Below are 21,646 nucleotides of genomic sequence, written 5' to 3'. Positions count from 1 at the left end.
GAATTTTTTATGAACTTTTATTATGACAAACACCCAGTTTTGACGCTTCCGGTCTGTCTCACCGCTTCACAGTATTGGGGGCTTTTATCAGATTCCAGGTTTGTCAGACATTCGTCTTTAAATGATGTTATTTGAACAGTTCAGTTTCTAGATTTGACATAAGATGATGTATGAACGGTAGGGCTGGTTCCGTTTCGTTTGAAAGTTGTCACTGATTCGCGTTGATAATCAAGCGGCTATCAGAAGCGCTAACTAGCCTCAAGCTACATTGTTGTGAAATGAATCGCTGCTTTATTTACTTTCAAACGTGCTTTGCCCGAAACGGAAATAATTCGATTTTTGAGTCGTGTTGAAGAGGAAAAGGAAGCAGTATTTCCGCGCAGAGTCAGATTTGAGGAAACTCCTCTGCTGTGTGTAGCTAAATCAAACACCACAGTAATCCCATCAGTTCAAGATACACTAAAGTCATGTGTTGTTTTTTTTTAAGTACCATCTAAACGCCATGGTATCTGAAAATAGTCGTTTTAGTATATCTCGAAGTCCAGACGCCTTCACTGTATCACCACAGAAGTGGTGTTTGTTTACATGCATCACAAACCTTATAATCATGTGCGTTACTACGAGTCCTTCTTTCTGAATAGCCTTACACTCGAAGAGCTTACCAGTCAAGAGATAAAAACATGAACTTTACATTACTATGTGTTTATTTCTGTTGTTTTGTGATCTAGAGCTCCTGCTGTTTCTATGCTCCCTGGGTCCCTTCACAGCACCAATGGCTGATAATGTGGACAATGCTGTCAATAATGTGGTATGTATTAATCCTGTCAGATCGTCCATCCTTTGAGAGAGAGTGTAACGTTACAGGTCGGCCGATCTGGTTTCGTGGTTAAAGTTAACCTTTTCGACATGTTTCCATGTTGTTGTTGTTGTTGCTCAGCAATGGCATGGACGCGATGTTGTCTGGGGGTGTGGCTAAAGGAGAGCGGGACGGTGGGCGGTGCTCGGACTGAAGGCGGTGACTGTGTAGTTCTGACGTCACCTTTTTACGGAAGTCACAACGGTTCGTGAAAAATAGCTAGGACTTTAAGCAGGCTGTGTGCATTTTACTGTTGTTTTGAAACTTATATGGTAGTTAAATAGCCCCTAGACCTCAGTTATCATGAAAAAAGCCAGGAAATTTCAGTTTTGACAATATGGGACCTTTAATAGTTATTTGGTGAATTTTGATCTTCTTGTTCCTTTGTGGTGGAGTGTTATTTCTAGTGCTCGGTCAGTAGTGAGGATGGTGGTTGTGTAAGAGCGAGGCAGGGCCGCACCCATGAGAGCTATTCATCAGTGTTTGTAGCTGCAGGCTTATCGCAAGCGTTCTGGCAGCGATCACAGCTGGAAAGCTCTGGCACTCGCTCACTGCTTTCATTTCCTCGTCACATGGATGATGGGACGGCGCAGTACTTTGACACTTGGGTTTGCTCTTGTGCATTGCTGTTCGTTCAATTTCTTTTCCTTATTGTACAGATAACATTGTTAGTTTGCTTGGTGTTAAATTCTTTTTCCACAGGTTCATGGCCATAAATATTCCAAATATTTTTTGTAGGCACTTGCTAGCAGGAAAACCATTCAGATATTTGTTGATAATACTTAAAGACTTCATGAAGTATTTATTTGCAGGCATCTGTTTACACTTAAACATTCTTTTTTTGGACTTAATCATGCTGTAGATTCTGATTGAAAGTGTTCAGATTTTTTTTTATAGCCGTGTTCTTTTGCCCTTTAATCAGTTGGGAGCATCTATGTACTTTACACATTTTTACAGTGTATTGTTTTATTGTATTTAAATATGCAGGCCAACAGTTTAAGTTTACGTTGTATACAGTTCTAAGAGTTCCAGTAATTATCATGATATGAGAATTTGTTGCATGTATTGTTCCTATGTAAAGACGGTTATAATGTTACAAGAGATTTCTATTTCAAATAAACGCTGTTCTTTTGAACTTTCTATTCATCTGTGAATCCTGAAAAATAAACTGTATCGTGGTTTAAAAAATATATTGGGCAGCAAAACTGTTTTTTACATTGATAATAATCAGAAATGTGTCTTGAGCAGCAAATCAGCATATTAGAATGATTTCTGAAGATCATGTGACACTGAAGACTGGAGTAATGATGCTGGAAATACAGCTTTGTCACCAGGAATAAATTACATTTTACAATATATTCACATAGAAAACAGTTACTTTAAATTGTAATAATATTACACAATTTTTGATCAAATAAATGGAGCCTTGGTGAGCAGAAGAGACTTACTGACCCCAAACTTTTAAACAGCAGTAAATCACACACTGATTTTCTCTCTGCAGTCAAATGACGGGACGGAGGTCAGCCGGCACACTGAGACGACTCCCGGCCGCAACGAGGTGGAGCTGAACGGACAGCCGCCCACCGCACAACCCCCGCAGGTGCTCACAGACAGCGAGGAGGACGAGGACGAGGAGCTGACTCTCAAATATGGAGCCAAGCATGTGATCATGCTGTTTATTCCCGTCACGCTGTGTATGGTGGTGGTTGTGGCCACGATCAAATCGGTCAGTTTCTACACACAAAAGGACGGTCAGCAGCTGTGAGTATCAATCCGATTTAAAATAACCGTTTCATTGGAGTTGGGCTTCAGTTCTAGCCTTCAGGGCTGCTTGACAGAATTAGTTTGTTCATGCCTAGAACCAGAAAATACTAAACATTAATCAGCATCACGTCCTGACTTGATCACGGATGTGTTTGTTCAGGAGAAAGGCCAAATTCTTCCTTGGAAGAAATATCACAGTTCAGCTCTCAATCACCTGGAACTATCAGGGTCACTCTGAATATCAAAGCATCTCTATTACATTATAGTCATATTACCGTATTGGCCCGAATATAAGACGACCCTGATTATAAGTCGACCCCCTTTTTTCCAGATGTACCTTTTGGAAAAAGGCTTTTTAAAAACAAATCTTGTTTTTTTTTTCTCAGTAAAACACATTTTGTCTTCAATTATTATCATATTGCATATTTTTCCTATTTTAATTTTTGTTTTGAAAGTATGGTAAAAACTGGTCAAATGTACCAACAATCACATTTAAAAAATATGCACTTTTTGATATACCATAAAAAAAAAACAGGTAGCCCATCTGAATTAGGACATTTAGGCTATCCATCTAATAGTAGCCTACCACAATCTTATTAACAGTAGAAGTTAAATCTTACTGTAGTCTTCAAATCTGGGTACAGTCTTACGTTTTAAAATCACAAAGAGAGTTTGGTGCCATCAGGCTAACGTGACAGTCACGACTCATGCAGCTGTAAGCTTTTCTTTTTCTTTAGTTTTTACTCGCGATCTTTACAACACGCATTACATTACGTATTTCATGACACACTCGTTTTATGCATATTTGGTGCCACCTGTTGTTGTGGGTGTATTATTGACATGTCAAAGTCTAGACCCTGAATATAAGACGAAATATAAAAGAATATTTTTTCAGATGTATTTCCAAGCAAAAAACATTGTCTTATATTCGGGTCAATAGTCAGGGTTCTTATGGTAAAACTAAAACCATGTAAAGAAAAATATATATATTTTACTGTACATATAGGGATGTCAACGATTAATCGGCGATCGATTAATTGTCGATAAGAGATGCAATCGATAGTCAATTAAGCCATTTAATTTTGGGGATGCGTGCGGCTCATGCGCAAAACACATGCATCTTCTGTGATAATAATTTACTAACCTACAAATTACGCTTCTAATGTGATCCAAACTTTAAAAGTACATTAAAACAGAAACAATATAAATGTATTTTGTATTGAAATGTAGTAACCAAGTCATGTTTAATTAGATAAATGTTTCATATCGGGCTCTGCGCTTTGACAGGTCTGCGGACATGAGCAGGACAGAGATAGATATATATATATATATAATTCATTCCTACAACTTGTTAATTCGTTCCTATGACTTGTGGCCACTGTCCATGTTTCATTTATTTGTTCCCTAGAAAACCCATGATTTAACTAAAACGAGGGAACGAATTGGTCATAGGAACGAATTCATGGCCACAAAATCTTTCATTTCCCCGTATGTTTCCATAGTAAGAGATGCGAAAAAAGTGATTAAAAGTGAACGACAGTAAAATAAACCTGCAAAATTAGAGGGTGAGACGGTGATGATTTGGGAAAAGAAACCATAAATATCATTAAAGTCGTGGAAATTCGTGACCAACGGGCAAAACAGATTAGAAAGCAGCGTATGGCTTTAAATGTATCAAACAGCATGAATGCAAAAGCATGGTCACGATGTAACATTTGCCTGCTAACCCATTATTTCTCTTCTAAACAAAGCTTTGTACCTCACTTGTGTCATAATACTATCATTAAAATGTTTCTTGTGAGCAACAGTGTGTTGAAGAGGTGCACAGCCCCACGTGCTGCAGTTACGTTCAGGATCATTTTATTTTAAATGCCGATAATGTCAATTGCAAACATTGCGATTGTGTTTTAAAATACAACAATGAGCACCATGAAACCATTTAAAGAGGTGTGTTCAGTGGTCTCCGTGATGGGATATGAAACAGTCAACACGGTAAAATGATCCCAAAAGTAACTACGGCGCGCTCTCTTCATTTTATCAAATGATCATAATCACATCTATTCATTTTACAGTCCTGCTACTAGCCTTTATTTAGACTAAAACCCCTTTAATTTGGGTGAGGAAGCTGGCTTTTTGAGTGGCATTTGCACATCCGGTCATGCCGGTGAATGCCACTCCAATAGATTCATTTTGCAGTATTAAAGTTAACGATTAATCAATTAATTGATCGTTAATTTAAACGATGATCGGTTGTGGAAATTATCGAAATTTGACATCCATTACATAACATTAACTGAAATAAAATATAACAAATTGTAGCATTATTTCTCGTTTTCAATTAGTTTACCTTTAAGTACTAAAATAACTAAACTAATAAATAAAAGCAAATAAAAATACTTAAATTAATAAATATAAATTAATAAAAGCATACAAACAATAATGTGCAGTATTTGAAAAATAATGTGTTTTTTGAACATTAAAGCATGTCAACATATTCTGTTACACCAAATACACAAAATAATGATCTTTAAAAAAGCATCATATGACCCCTTTAACATTTTATTTGTGGATTTAACATTAATAGATGGTCTAAAGCAAACGAGCTCTAAAAATCTTTTAGAGCTCCTTCTATTTAATATTATATATTTAATTTTATTACAAATCGGCCAACAGCGCCCCCAATGTAATTAAAACTGCTGCTACTACACGTGCTAGAAACTGTTGACTCTCTCGCGCACTGGACGCGTCGTTCTGTGTGCATTCTAAATTCAGCGATCCGAAACGTTTGCAAAAGTTCGCTTCAGGGTTTTGACCACACTGCTGACTTGATCTTATCACGATCACACCCTGAGCACATGTGAGCTATCCCCGTCTTATCGGCAAGGCATGTCGGCATATTTACATTTTAAGCCTTTATCGGCCGATTCCGATAACGTTCCGATAATATCGTGCATCCATAATCAGATGTAAGGCTTTGGCCTGGCTGATGATAAACACCAGAACACCATAGAGACTCCGGTGGGCAAACACCCTAATAACCACAATGCTCTAAAAAGCACTCTGAACATATTAGCAACATCCTGCCAATTACACACAGCTAACTACCTTCATGATGCTAGAAAACACCACTCTGTACCTGTTTCTAAAGAACATAATTTCATCAGAAAACACAGGTTTGAAGCTCTGAAATGTCTGAGACGATCGAAGTGATCCGTGCATCAGGAATACACGAGTAAGGAATGGATTGAACTGCAGCTGGTCAGTGTGCAGTGATGCAGTGGCAGTGACTTTCCTCCAGACAGTGCTAAAGCTTCACTGACCCCTCATTACTGGATAAACTGTTGCTTTGTCCTCTTACATGCTGTTTGCACATGTGGTTCCCTCTTGACTGTCACGTTTTACTCTGATAACATCATCATTTTCACATCAGTTTATTTAATTTAAATGACTCCGGTGGGCAAACACCCTAATAACCACAATGCTCTAAAAAGCACTCTGAACATATTAGCAACATCCTGCCAATTACACACAGCTAACTACCTTCATGATGCTAGAAAACACCACTCTGTACCTGTTTCTAAAGAACATAATTTCATCAGAAAACACAGGTTTGAAGCTCTGAAATGTCTGAGACGATCGAAGTGATCCGTGCATCAGGAATACACGAGTAAGGAATGGATTGAACTGCAGCTGGTCAGTGTGCAGTGATGCAGTGGCAGTGACTTTCCTCCAGACAGTGCTAAAGCTTCACTGACCCCTCATTACTGGATAAACTGTTGCTTTGTCCTCTTACATGCTGTTTGCACATGTGGTTCCCTCTTGACTGTCACGTTTTACTCTGATAACATCATCATTTTCACATCAGTTTTTATTTAATTTAAATAGGTAACTAAATATTCTAATTTAGAACTATTATCAGTAGTGATTTTCGATAGATGAAATAGAAGTAAATGTATACTCTAAGATGAATAAGTAATATGCTATTATGTTAGCATTATAGTAATGAGAATGAGTTCTGTGTTTTGTTTTTTCCCTCATTTCAGTAAAAATATACTAGTCGACATTTGAAGTGGATCAAACCCTTTCATCAAAGTTGTCCTAAAAGCTAAAACCAAAAAAGCGTTCCTAGGACAACTTTGAACTTTTTTGATCCACATAAATATTGACCACTGTAGTTGTGGTGTGAAATTTGCTAATCATGAACGGGTTATTATTGTGAACGAAACCATTTTCAAAACATTAACTGAAATAAAATAATTCTGGCAACATTTCTCACTTTCGTGTAGTAAAAGTTGAAGTGCTCAAATAACTAAAATAAAAACTTATAATAATAAATAAACAAATAAAATTACAAAAACACGATACAACAAAATTACTAAAACGTTAACTAAAAATGAAAATATTAATTAAATCTAAATCAAAATATGAACAAAAACTGTAATAGTAATGATACTAAAATAGCACAAAATATAATTTAATTAAATATGACCATGTATAATTTTAAATGTTTTGTAAGTGTTACCAGATTGTTAAAAGTTTGTTCATGTTCATTTTAATTTTCTGTGTTTGAATTGTAGGTTTTCATGTTGAACCCACTGTATATATAATTTTTAATTTAGTGAACTATAACAATAACCCTCAGTTCGTGTTGATGTATTTCGGGTAGAGACGGGTATTTGCGTTTGATTTGGAGTTTTAAATGGTGTTATTGAAGAATAATCAAGAAGTAAAATGCAGTATAAACACCGTTAACAATAATCCAGATTTATCTGGTGATCGTGCCTGATGTTGATGTTATGAAAGCATTGCTGCTGATGACAGCTGCATGTGTGTTTCTTCACCGCAGGGAAGTGTTCAAGACGTACAACGTGGCCATGGACTACTTCACGCTGGCCGTGATCATCTGGAACTTCGGTGTGGTGGGAATGGTCTGTATCCACTGGAAGGGTCCGCTGCGGCTCCAGCAGGCCTATCTGATCATGATCAGCGCTCTCATGGCCCTGGTCTTCATCAAGTACCTGCCGGAGTGGACCGCCTGGCTCATCCTCGCTGCTATATCTGTCTACGGTCAGTCACTGAAGATGGCTTTATTAGGTTCATCTGGGTTGTTTATGGAGATGCTGTAAATCTGCCGTAAAGTAGGATAGGACTACAAATGGTCTCAAGGCTAAACTCCTAATAATTAACGCTTCTGTAGATCTGTTGGCCGTGTTGTGCCCGAAAGGACCTCTGCGTATCCTGGTGGAAACGGCTCAAGAGAGGAATGAACCCATCTTCCCTGCTCTCATCTACTCCTGTAAGAAAAGCCTCGCAGCACTGCTGTCTTCTCAGCCTGTGGAGCATTGAATTCAGGGTTTTAGTTGAAGGTTTGGTTGTTATCGTCACATTTACATGTTCGCCCATTTGATTCGTCAGCAACCATGGTGTGGCTGTTTAATATGGCGGACAGCGCTGAGACCGGGAATAATTCCAGCCATCCAGTTCCTCAGCAGGAGAACCAGGGTGAGTGAGTGCAAGAGCTCCGGAATCACACTGCATGGAATAATGTGCATCTTCACAGGCACTTTACTGAAGAAATATTCATTTCAGATCTACGTCTAAAAAACGCTTTATTGGAGAGATAAAACATTGACCAATAATATCTACGCTACCTTTCAAAAGTTTCATGTTTTTCAAGTCTCTTCTGGTCACTAATGCTGCATTTATTTGATTGAAAATACATTAAAAACAGTAAAAAGGCGATATGTTATTTTAATTTAACATAACTGTTTTCTGTGTGAATATATTGTAAAATGTGATTTATTCCTGTGATTCGCAGGATCCTTCAGAGATCATTCTAATATGCTGATTTGCTGCTCAAGAAACATTTCCGATTATTATCAACCAATTATCAATTATTTGCCGCTTGTTTTTTTTTGTTTGTTTTTTTATTATCAGTGTCGATCAATACGTTTTTCTGTTTGGTTGATGTGTTTGATTGATGAGATGTGTCGGAAACAAAACCTTTATTTTGAAATGACTTTTATTTTAATAATAATGAATTATTAGACAAAACTATTAAAGATAATAAGTGGTATATAAAAAAAGTATTATAGCGTTTGCTTTTCTATTATTAGTTATAGAACGGTATGTGCTATGATACCTTTTACTCTATCATAAGCAAATATGCATTTATATAATTTGATTTCATAAACCTTGCAAACTTTGTAAAAAAAAAAAATCTATCTGAGAGCTTCTGAAGTGTGCACATGTAGCCTTTTGCATTTATAGTTGAGATTTATTTGTGAAAAATATTATGAGATTTCATAAAGTTGCTGTCTAAGGTATAAATCTTTTTTTTTTTCATATTCATTTTCAATTCAGTAATTTCAGTAGTTGTTATGCATGTGTTTTTGCTATCATCTTTGTCATCGGGCATAAAAAAAACAGTATCGCTAGTTATTCCTACTTCCTACTGTAAATGCGGATCATGTGAGCAGCACTGACTGCATCTGATCGGTATTTGCCTCTTTGTGTTGCTGCTCATTTGTTAAACTCAGCTTTTCTCAGACGGCTGTAAATCACTGTCACTGTGAGCGTTCCTCATTGAGTCCGTCTCCTGTAGTTGCCATGGCACCCACGGCTCAGCCGGAGGATGATGGCGGTTTCACACCAGCGTGGGTCAATCAGCAGCAGCATCAGCTCGGCCCCATGCAGTCCACTGAGGACAGCAGACGAGAGATCCAAGAGTTGCCCTCCGCACGCCCGGCACCTGTGGAAGACGACGAAGAGCGTGAGTATCTGCAGTAACTCATCCGGTTCTGTCCTCCATTCCAATGAGCAGCACCCCTAAATTCCTCCATGTCTCTGAAGTCCGTGTCACATGATCAGACCTCATGTGTTCCGTTCAAAATACATGTGGCAATGGGGTCCGAATAGTTTCACGCAAACCACATGTGGATGTAGTGCCATGGAATAAGCCACGATGGTCAACTAGTATTATAAATACTTTTTTTCATTATAAATAATGAAAAAATAAAGTGTTTAAATTATATGTGACCTTGGAGCACAAAACCAGTCTTAAGTCGCTGGGGTATATTTGTAGCAATAGCCAACAATACATTGTATGAGTCAAAATTATAAATTTTTCTTTTATGCCAAAAATAGGATATTAAGTAAAGATCATGTTCCATGAAGATATTTAGTAAATTTCCTAAATGTGACCATATTTCCATTAATACATCAACTTAATTATTGATTAGTAATATGCATTACTAAGAACTTCATTTGGACAACTTTAAAGGTGATTTTCTCTATGTAAAAAAAAAAAAAAATTTTTTTTTGCACCCTCAGATTTTATGCCAAAAATCATTAGGATATTAAGTAAAGATCATGTTCCATGAAGATATTTAGTAAATTTCCTAAATGTGACCATATTTCCATTAATACATCAACTTAATTATTGATTAGTAATATGCATTACTAAGAACTTCATTTGGACAACTTTAAAGGTGATTTTCTTTGCACCCTCAGATTCCTATCCTAACAAACCATACATCAATGGAAAGCTCATTTATTCCGCTTTCAGATGATGTATAAATCTCATTTTCAAAAAAATTGACCCTTATGACTGGTTTTGTGGTCCAGGGTCACACATCGGCTATAAAATATGGTTGCTGTTTAATGGTTGCAAACAAAAGCCTCACTTCCTGTTGTAGCCCCATTGAGCAGGATTTTGTGCACGTGCTGATGTTTGTGTGCGTGTTTCAGGGGGTGTGAAGCTGGGTTTGGGAGATTTCATCTTTTACAGTATGCTGGTGGGTAAAGCATCAGCTACAGCCAGCGGTGACTGGAACACGACGATAGCCTGCTTTGTGGCCATTCTCATCGTAAGTACCCCAAAGAAATAAATACAACTCGCTAAATCAGGCATAATTCAGGTATTGTTCTCCACACATGTATAAAGGCCCCAAAAAGTGTTAGGATACTTGAGGCAAGACACTACAGGCAAATCCATTGTTTTCTCACGCACTATTTTCAGTCTAATGGAAAGAACACATCCAAAATACACATTTAAGTGTTTATTACACTTCACCTATTTGCATCTGTAGATTTCAATTCAGATACAAATATATAAAAGAAAAGTTTTTTCCTGAAACCATTTATTCTTAAAATATTCAGAAAAAAGCATTTCCTTGTTGTTGACAGTATTTTTTAAAGATTTATGGAGTGATTAAAAGATCCTTTCAAAGTCCCCTCTGGTAAAAACCTCTAATATGTCAACAAAATGAAACCGAAAAACAAAACCTGGCTTCATCCGATGTCCAGGTTTCAGTTCTGGAAATGTATCCAAGTTAGTGCATATTTAGTTAGATGTCTCATTTGGATATTTAAACATAACATTACAGAACTGTTGTCTGAATGGACTGTAATGTATTTACTGGGGAAGGTATGGTCATATGGATTAGTTAACATTTTTACACATTTCACGTATTGTGTCTGGCTTAAAGCCACCATGAACCCATTTAAATGTGAAACAGGATGTTCAGTGAGCGAAACGACTTGCTCTTATACATCAGAATGGATTGGATTGTGTGAAGTGGTGACGTCATCTGAAAAGTAAAGTAATTTCATAAGTGGAGCTGCTTATTATATTTTGATGAAAGATTGAGCACAAACATTTTGCAGTAATGTGCACAGATGAATCGTTCCCAATTAGATGTCTATCTAAGCAAGTGTCATCTCCAAACAATTCATCTCGATACAAAATGACCTGTTCACTCTTATTACGTGTTTTGTCAGCATTCACAATAGTCTGATATTTCTTTCTCCTTAGGGTTTATGTCTAACTCTGCTCCTTCTGGCCATCTTCAAAAAGGCCCTTCCAGCTCTCCCCATCTCCATAGCCTTCGGCCTGGTCTTTTACTTTGCTACCGATAACCTTGTGCGTCCGTTCATGGATCAGCTGGCTGTTCATCAGTTCTACATTTAGCACGGAGGAGAGGTCACTCGTCACGCACTCCACTTTACAGCTAATTCCCAGAATCCTCTTGCAGGGAATGTGAACCCTGTAGACTAGCACACCTTTCCTCTTCCTCTGGACACGTGACTGGATTGGCTGGTTTTGCCATTGAATGGCTCCATTAATTACAGTGCCTCTCCAGTGACTCATCTGATCCTGATATTGGCTTTGGCAACATCTTCGGGCGATATGCCGAACATTTGTTTGTTTGGAGAAAACACAGACCATCTTACATGTAAAAATGGATGAAAGTGATTGGCTTTATCACTTCATTCAAAGTTTGATGAACTCTGGTGTATGGACTGGGACCAGAGCTTGCTTTTTCCACCAGATCTTGGATTCACTTTCAAGGCATTACATTAATTCCAGCTCTGATATAGTGAGCATTAACCCAAAGCTCTTTGAATGATATGGCTGCACGCACAGAGGTAGGTACTGATCACTTTTGTTGGTCTTCTGAGAGTGCCTGTGATGCTTCGAGTTTTAATTTTTAACACCAACCATTTGACCATATTTGAGACGTTGTTCTGGGCTACTCTAGCATTAAATCAAGTGCTGATCCAAGCTACTGTTTTGCTCTCCTGAAAATCGTGAGAGCGTCATTTTGGAATGTATAAACCTTCTCTTTAATTTCTTATGTGTTTGGACAAGATGTCAGGAGTTTGTTTGTTAATTAATTTTGTTGTTGTTTTGTTTCGTTTCTCTTTTTTTTTTTTTTTTTTACCAGCACAATGGTTGATTGAATGACTTTTACTTTCATAGTATCCATGCCTTTTGTCATTTCAAGAAAATGCAAATTTTTTGTAACTAAATTGAAGGATTCACAAATAAAGGGGTTGCTCATTTGAGCAAATGTCAGTCTCCATCAAATCATTTTCAGTTAAAATTTTTTTTTTTTTTTCAGCCTTGAGTACACCCGGTATTCACAATCATCTCATTGATATGATCACAAGAAGTTGCTCTTATCATGTAAATGGGGTCCAAACTGTTTTATGATCAGGGTTGCCAGATCTGTGTAACAAAACCAGAAATTAAGAATGGCAAATAAGTTAACCTTCAGGTGGACTGGCCAACACTGAGGACATTAGGGAACAGTCAAGTCACATTACTTTGGGGTTCATTGTCTTGACCTATTGTTCCGTCTTGCTAATGTTAAAGGCCTGAAAATGGTGGGAACATTTCAGAAATTCCACAGTATTGCAGGACTGTCGCCCCTCTTCCAAGTCCCTGACCCTTTGGAATTGGCATGTTGCCTGAATCTCTAGAGGGTAGTAGCAGTTTCCATGGGGCCAGCTTGGCACGGCATGCTGGGATGGCCATGGTTCTCTTTTGTGATTGTACCTTGGTGATTAGCATCAAGCTGAGCCTTCACATTCCACCTCAGCGTCTCACCTGAAGTCTGCAATGATCTTATGTCACAGGTGAAATCAACACATTTCCACAAAATCACAACAGGCACTGGCACGTCACTAATACTATTGCTCAAGCAATTTTTAAAGCTCTAGGCTTTTAAACTTGGCACGTTAAAAAAATAACTTAAAGATTTGCATTGAATGAAGGACCAAGGACAGGGCTCTTCAACTCCGGGCCTGGAGGGCCAGTGTCATGCAGACTTTAGTACCAATCCCAGTTGACCCACCTGTCTGTAATTTCCAAGTAGTTCTCAACACTTTGGCTGTGGTTGGATTTAACCAATCTGTGGGATTTGCCAACTGGGGGGTGGAGTTGAAACGATTACTTGCATTTGGACACTTTCTGCTTCCTGTAGTTACGCTTATGTTGCATACTTTATCACAGATGAAATGGATTAGATTCAATATTTGTCAAATAAACACACATTTCAGACATTCTCATGTAGCAACAGGAACAGTTTTTCTACAGTTCTTCATATACTGCTTAATCCAGAACCTGTGTACAAGAATAAAGACAAGCCTATACAAATAAAGTAGTTTCTATATTTTTAACCAGTTTTTTGATAAACATGTAATATTATAGCCAGTGTTGTGCAAGTTACTTCCAAACTGTAATACATTATAGATTACTTGTTACTGTTATTTAAAAGTAATTGCTTACCTTACAATATTACTGTCTCAGAATTGTAATGCGTTACATGACTCCTGTATTACTTTTGAGTTACTTTCACCAAAATAACTACAGAAGTAGAACTTAAGGTAACACTTTATTTTAGGGTCTCTTAACTAGTTGCTTATTGGCATGCATATTACTAGAATATTAGCCATTTATTAGTAGTAATTAAGCACACGTTAATGCCTTATTCTACATGACCTTATTCTACATCCCTAATCCTACTCAATACCTAAACTTAACAACTACCTTACTAACTATTAATAAGCAGCAAATTAGGAATTTGAGGTAAAATTCGTAGTTAATAGTGAATAAGTGTTCCCTATTCTAAAGTGTTACCATACTTAACATTCTAAAATGACAATGTACTGCAGAGCATTTTACATCCAGTAGAGGGTGATATGGTGTAGCATAATGACTGGGCTATCTAGGCTACTATAATTGGCAAAGTGCAGGCTCAAGACAATGCAAGAAAGGATGACAGCCAGAATCACAAACGATCCAAGTCTGTTAAAAGTATGGTAGAGCTAAAGTGATTATCTGGCAATATCTGTGAATAGTTTGGGTCTATTCATATTAGACACAACAGGACTTTATGTAAACTCTAATGCCAGGACTATATGTAAACTCTCATGACAAGATGCGCATACGTCCATCTCGCGCATGTACAGTCTTCTGCCATCTTCACCCATTAGCCGCTTTTCCACTGGCCAGTGCGAGCCGGGGCTTACAGCGAGCCAGGTGGGGCTAATAGCCTCGGACCTCGAGCAAAGAGGCCGAAATAATGCCGCGTTTCCACTGTCGGGCCAGTAGCCTCAAGGCACTCCTGTAAAACCTGCCCTAAACACGCCTTCACTGGACTACGTCATACAATACAAAGTTCCACCAGCGAGTGGGAAATGAATTAAATAAAATTTAAAATTTCTAACCGGCATACACTTCTTCAAAGCAGATGCCAGTCGGTCTGCGCAGTGTCAAATGAAGTCAAACACAGCTCCATATTAGCTTGTTCCAGTACGTGTTAGAGCTAAGCTTAATTGGGTTGGAGTTGAAGAGCCCTGACCTAAGTCATGTATCAGGGGTGGCCAACATCGTTCCTGGAGAGCCACAGTCCTGCATAGTTTTGCTCCAACCTTCATAAAAACTAACCTGCCTGTCACATTCTAGTAGCCCTTTTGCTGCGTTCCATTTACCTCGGAAGGTGGATATCGGAGCTGGGAATGACTAGAGAAGTCAGAAAACCGAGATGGACGCTTCCATTGTTAGCAATACCAGTCGATTAAAAACACATAAAAAGTGGTATTTTGCACAGATAACGCCAAAGTATCATGTCCACAAATAGAGGTTGGATAGTACTGTGTGCACCACTTATTGAGTTTGAGAGACAGACAAACATGAGAGCTAATAAACAATGTTAACACTGTTTCTCTTCTTTTGATGCACTGAACAGCCTAATTGGATTCTGAAGTTTGAGCGATTTCTCAGAGACTCCGAGTCGGAACTCCAGCTTGGGAGTGCGTTCCACTTAGGCCCTGTTTACACTGCGTTTTAGTTTTAAAACCGCGTTTTAAAAGGGGTTTTCACTGTGTTTCAGAAACGATCTCAGTCCACACTTCACAACAGAAAATGCATGTCACGTAACCATTCATGCAGGTGATATATATACATAGATATATAGGTAGATGCCCTATTATTTAGATGGTGGACGCATCTACATGCTTAGAGCAGTCAAATGGGGCATCTACCTATACATATCTATGGGTACAACAATAAGCATTATGTTATTGTTTACACGGTCATCAAGGATAGGCAGAGCGAATGTGGGCAGCCACGCCATCGTTTTCAAAAGTCTCCGTTTTGCTCTGTTTACACTGAAATGCAACCCCTGAGTATTCAAACTAAAACGGGTTCTGTAGCATTTCCAAAAGTCTGTTTTCGAGGGTCGAAAATGGCGGAGTAGTGTAAATGACAGGCGTAACCGTAGAAAAAGTTATGCGTTTTAAAACTAAAACACAAGTGTAAACATAGCTTTCAAAGTTCCTACTGGGAACTCTGAATTTCCAGCTTCCAAGTTCAAATGGAACACAGCATTAGACCTTGATTAGCTTGTTTAGGTGTGTTTGATTAGGTTTGGAGCTGTGGCTCTCTAGGGCCGATGTTGGCCACCACTGCAATATATGTTCCTATAGGTTTCTAGAGCAGTGGTTTTCAATCCTGTTCCTTGGGACCCACAGCTCTGCACATTTTGCATGTCTCCCTTATCTGACACACTCATTTGAGTTCATGGAGCTCTTTCCTAATGAGCTGATGATCTGAATCAGGTGTGTAAATTAGGGAGACATGCAAAATGTTCAGAGCTGTGGGTCCCCAGGAACAAGTTTGAAAACCACTGCTTTAGAGGTCCTATAGGTGTCCAATCCTGCTCCTAAAAGGGCACTTTCTTGCAGAGTTTAGCTCCAGCTCACCTTTATGGAAACTGAAGTCCTTGATTAGGTGTTTCAGTTGTGTTTAATTGGGGCAGGGGCCAAATTCTCCTGGAGTGCAGAGCTGTGGGTCCCCAGGAACAAGTTTGAAAACCACTGCTTTAGAGGTCCTATAGGTGTCCAATCCTGCTCCTAAAAGGGCACTTTCTTGCAGAGTTTAGCTCCAGCTCACCTTTGTGGAAACTGAAGTCCTTGATTAGGTGTTTCAGTTGTGTTTAATTGGGGCAGGGGCCAAATTCTCCTGGAAGGGTGAGTAGTAGTTACGATTCACGGAATGTCATTATTTTGGATTGATGACTTTGACAGTGTTTCAGTTGTGTTTAATTGGGGCAGGGGCCAAATTCTCCTGGAAGGGTGATCCTTAAGGAGTGGGATTGGACACCCCTGCTATAGGTCAAACAGTAGAGCAGGGTTGGGAAACTTCAGTCCTGGAGGACTGCTGTTCTACAGAGTTTGGTTTCATCCCTAATCAAACACACCTGCCTGGAATTTTTAAGCAATCTTGAAGACTTGAAGACAAAGCTAAACTGTGCAAGAGTGGACCTCCAGAATCAGCATTGCACATCCCTGCAGTAGAGCACAATTGTAGTAGCGATAAAGTTCTGGGCTTGATTCCCAAAAAGATGTACGGTATGCCTTGAATGCAGTGTTAAATGTTGCAGGCAAATGAAATGGAAAGAAATTAAATGAGAGGGCAAAACATCACAGAGATTGGGGATGGACTCTTTTGAGTTCGGTTAGTAAATAACCACCCAGAATACCTTGTCAAGTTGGGTTCAATTCGGTTTGGTCTTTAAAACTGATTTGTGGCAGTGTGAGGAAGCAGAGCTAAATTTGTTCACTCCTTTTCCTGATAGCCTATTTTCCCCAGGTCCATTCAATTCCCGGTACGGTATTAAGCTGGTTTACTTGAGGCCATACAAGGCTGTAAGACACGCTAATCTCTGGAGGTGAGTCTTGAGCATCTAGACCACCGAGACTACAGGAGATGTGGCTAAGGATAGCTCCTCTAAGGGGATTACTAGAAGTGTGAGGGAGTGTCCTATGACACGCAAGACAAGCCAGCGCTCAAGGATTCGGCCATTAGTACTTAGTTGAGTCACACCACAGGCACCAAGGACACAGCCACTCTCTTATCTGCCACTCTCTGCAACCCAGTTCTACAACTTCCACTAGATACCATGTCGAAGGAAAAACTGGAAGGCCTGGTGAAGCGCATGGAGTTGACCCTCGTGGAGATGGAGCAGCTGAAGCTGCACTGTGGCCGGCAGAGCGAGGAGCTGAGCCAGCTGGTGGTGGAGCTCCGCAGGGAGAACCAGGAGCTCGCTGAGAAGTACAACCAGCTGGCCCAGGACATGAAGGAGGCTAAAGAAATCATCGAGCAGTTGCAGGACACCAAGTACGCTTTTGATGCCAAGGAGAGGCAAGCCCAGAAGCTCAGCCGCCAACTCTGAAAGACCACAAACGGACTGACGACCCAATGTTTACTAGGTGCATGTTGGGAATATTTTTGATTACAGAGACTTGTTACAAAGGAGTGAAGGAAACTACATGGACTTGGAAACGTATTTAATAATTACACACTGTGTGCATCTGCTGGTGTGCTTTAGGTCGAGGAGTGAACCAATGTAAAATATGCCAATGCTGATGTTGATTTTAAATGTACCTTAGTTCATCCCTTAAATGTTTGGTTTCTGTTTAATGAAAGAATGGCTATTGGCAATTTTTTGCTAACATAAACTCCTAGATTATGGTTGAAGAAGAGACAAAGCAATGATACTAGAATCATTAAGCTGCCAGTATTTGAAATATGAGGTAGTTGTGAAGCTGTGGCAATGACAAAGCATTTTGTGAAGTGAACCCGTCATTTAACAAAGTAAAATCCCACTCTGGTTGATTAATGCCTGAACGCATGGTCGACCTACAGAGGATTATCTAACCAAATGTAAAAAAGGCTGAATCCTGCTGTCGTCTGTACATGTGAGTCAGTAGTTTTAAAGCAATCATGGAAACACTCTCTTTCTCTCACTCTCACACTCTTTTGGACTCTAAATCCAAAGGGTGGTGGTTAGGTTATAGATTGCGCCAACATGGGTTTTGGTGCCCTGTATAGTTGCAAAGTTTTTATCCAAATGTATCCTTTTCCAGGTAATCAGTTTAGAAAGATGATCAAGCTTTGCCATCTGCATGGATTTAGAAAATGCTTGTGAATGAAGACTTTACCTTGATTTATGGTTCCCTCATCGTATACTCTCAACATTACACAAACTAATCACTCACATTAGAGGCTTCTCTAATGCATTTTTGGTCCCTGTCACAATACGCAAAGCCTATTTAAGGGAAAAAGAGGTATGCTGTTAGTCCATCTAAACTGGATAAAACTGTTCCAGTAATTGGAACTCTTCCCAGTCCCTACATCCTTTAAAGTCAAGGAAACTATCCAATTTGGTAAATTTAGTGGTACTTTCTTTAGTGCAATGTCCACTATTGGTGCAGTGGTTTCACATTAAAATCAGTGATTTATCCTTGTATCTTTTAGAAGACCCACACCTTAATATGTCCCGTACATGAAATATTTTGATACTGGCAAAAGAAGTAATTATGCCATAGTGCACTGTGGGGAAAACACTTGCATAGCACCCTGAATGTATGGTGCTATCTGTCACCACTGTGTAATGTTGTTATGCATTATTATGCTATGCTATGATTGTTTCTACAGAACTCTAAAGTGCTTCTCTGCTGATTCAGTCTGCTTACCTGAAGTTTAATTAATTGAGTCCATACAGCATTGTGAAAAAGTTATTTCCAAAAAAAATGTATTTTTTAACAAATTCATTTTAATGTTTAATGTATATTTAATTTCGATTGCCATTTCAACAAAACTGATAAAGGTCCTCAAATATAAAACATTACAGTGAAATGTGGTTTCCCAGTGGCTTTAAATGTACTGTATTTAACACTGGATTATGTCTCAAATTGGAGTGAGGTGCTGTGAAAGAATAAATATTACAAATCCCATCCTCATGAGCCCAGGACTAATGATACAGAACCTCATTCTAAAGGTAAAGGATGGTGCATGGATGACTTTACACTGCCTCAGTGGTTTGCTTTAGAGTCAATGAGAGTGTAAATGAGATGACGGGTATGATGACCATCAAACATCACTCTGATGAAGATGATCTGTAAGGAGTGGATAAATCCTATCAATACCAGCTCCTGAAGCTAGAGGGCACAGCTAGTTTTGCCTCCGCAGACCAATGCATGCCTTTTTGAACTCTTGATTACACAGAATATCATTATTTATTAGATCACCTCCATCTTTGTTTAAATAGAGATTAAATATCAATTCTTGGAAGTCTAGAAATAGGTTCATATACATATTGAACCATAATAAGGCTAGAAGATGAATCTGGCTCACTTTTTACTTGGTTAACAGTAATATAGTTAAATATATTTGATGAAACAAATGATGGAAGAACACTTAATTCATGATTATTGATTAATTCATAAGTGTTTATAAAGTTATGTATTACATTATTTGTGTTGTTTTTTGTTAAAAAAAATATTATGGAGCAAGCAAAATAATTGATTCCAGACATTGTTGAAAATGTATGCACCCCTGAGGTCTAATGCTTCATTTTGTAGCAGCATACCAGCTTTTGGGTGAGTTATTCCCAATGATCTATGACTTAATATAGATTTCAGTGATTATTCCTCATAAGGAATAAAACCGTGCTGATATTCAGACCAACAGCATGATTGTGAGTGTGATATTGCTTTTATACAACAGTTCGAAACACCATTCGTTAATATTGAGTTACTCTGGGTATTTTTGCTCTCCCTACAAAAATCAACAACTGTAAATTGTAGTAAATAGAATAAAAAGTAAAGTAACCTGTATATACAAATAAAAACAAGAGAGGAGATTCTTAAATCATTTTGAATCATCTTGATGCAAAGTATTAAACGGCAAACTCATGTCAATATGTATTACATTATTTGTGTTGTTTTTTGTTAAAAAAAATATTATGGAGCAAGCAAAATAATTGATTCCAGACATTGTTGAAAATGTATGCACCCCTGAGGTCTAATGCTTCATTTTGTAGCAGCATACCAGCTTTTGGGTGAGTTATTCCCAATGATCTATGACTTAATATAGATTTCAGTGATTATTCCTCATAAGGAATAAAACCGTGCTGATATTCAGACCAACAGCATGATTGTGAGTGTGATATTGCTTTTATACAACAGTTCGAAACACCATTCGTTAATATTGAGTTACTCTGGGTATTTTTGCTCTCCCTACAAAAATCAACAACTGTAAATTGTAGTAAATAGAATAAAAAGTAAAGTAACCTATATATACAAATAAAAACAAGAGAGGAGATTCTTAAATCATTTTGAATCATCTTGATGCAAAGTATTAAACGGCAAACTCATGTCAAAGAGAGAGAGAGTTAAGTGGGTTAACTTGTAGGGATTAATTGTGCATCACAAGAATATTAATGTGCGCTAAATAGTGTCCATTTTTTATTTCACATAGTCCTTTTATGTTCAAGCAGCACACAAAAGCTTCAGTGTTTTTGAATGAATCGCTTAAAGGGATAGTTCACCCAAAAATGAAAATTCTCTCATTAATTATTCACCCTCACGTTGTTTCAACCCCGTAAGTCCGTAAGAAAAAAAACCAGAATACGCTGTTTACATCCAGCGGATATTCTCCAAACTGGCGCTACAGGGTGACGTGGAGGAGACGAATTGTTGAATAAAGTCGTTTTTTTGTCTTTCGCACACAAAAAGTATTCTCATAGCTTCGTATAATTACGGTTGAACCCCTGATGTCACGTGGATTATTTTACTCCTTGCTACGTTTCTGGACTTGGGAACATTTCAGTTGTGTTGCTGTCTATGGAGGGTCAGAGAGCTCTCGGATTTAATCAGAAAAATCTTAATTTGTGTTCCGAAGATGAACGAAGGTCTTACGGGTTTGGAACGACATGAGGGTGAGTAATTAATGACAGACTTTTCATTTTTGGGTGAACTAACACTTTAAGTGAATGATACAATGACTCACTTGCCGCCACCTACTGGAGTCACGGTGACTGCAGCAGATACATCACTAATAACAGTGCGTCACAGTGGACAAGCCAAAGTATACTGCTTCAGAGCATTTGTTTTTCCGAAAAATAGGATTTGTAACAAACCTCACATTTATATCTTTTCGTTTAATTATTAGTAATTTTTATGTTATGCGTGACAAAACATCACAATTGTACAACAGTAAGAAAAACTGTAACTGTGGCATTTGTAAGTATTTGTAAATATGTTAATTGGGTTGAAACGATGGTTATAGGCTATTTTTGTTTGGGGAGTTTTTCCCCACTATTAAAATGTTACAACTGAACGCTTCTTTTCTCAGTGCTGTGTGTGTGTGTGTGTGTGTGAGAGAGAGTGTGT

General features: G+C 38.3%; 1 protein-coding gene across 1 annotated transcript; it reads left to right on the top strand.

The window, feature by feature from the left end:
- The first annotated feature begins 109 nt into the window (after window positions 1–109).
- On the top strand, window positions 110–12,469 carry LOC107570253 (presenilin-1-like). Its single transcript, XM_016256462.1, has 10 exons — window positions 110–177; window positions 729–808; window positions 2,358–2,617; window positions 2,781–2,817; window positions 7,384–7,687; window positions 7,818–7,916; window positions 8,036–8,122; window positions 9,225–9,392; window positions 10,370–10,488; window positions 11,436–12,469. The coding sequence occupies exons 1-10, from the start codon at window positions 171–173 to the stop codon at window positions 11,589–11,591; spliced, it is 1,317 nt and encodes a 438-aa protein (XP_016111948.1). The 5' UTR covers window positions 110–170; the 3' UTR covers window positions 11,592–12,469.
- The last annotated feature ends 9,177 nt before the right edge of the window (window positions 12,470–21,646 follow it).

This window comes from Sinocyclocheilus grahami, unplaced genomic scaffold (assembly GCF_001515645.1).
Source record: "Sinocyclocheilus grahami isolate Dianchi unplaced genomic scaffold, SAMN03320097.WGS_v1.1 scaffold1434.1, whole genome shotgun sequence".
Taxonomy (NCBI): Eukaryota; Metazoa; Chordata; class Actinopteri; order Cypriniformes; family Cyprinidae; genus Sinocyclocheilus; species Sinocyclocheilus grahami.
The sequence above is the reverse complement of the archived record's forward strand: the minus strand, read 5'-3'. Positions and strand labels throughout refer to the sequence as shown.

Coding starts and splice junctions, on each gene's coding strand:
- LOC107570253 (XM_016256462.1), top strand. Junction 2,618..2,780: donor CAAAAGGACGGTCAGCAGCT/GTGAGTATCAAT, acceptor GTGTTTGTTCAG/GAGAAAGGCCAAATTCTTCC. Junction 9,393..10,369: donor TGTGGAAGACGACGAAGAGC/GTGAGTATCTGC, acceptor TGCGTGTTTCAG/GGGGTGTGAAGCTGGGTTTG.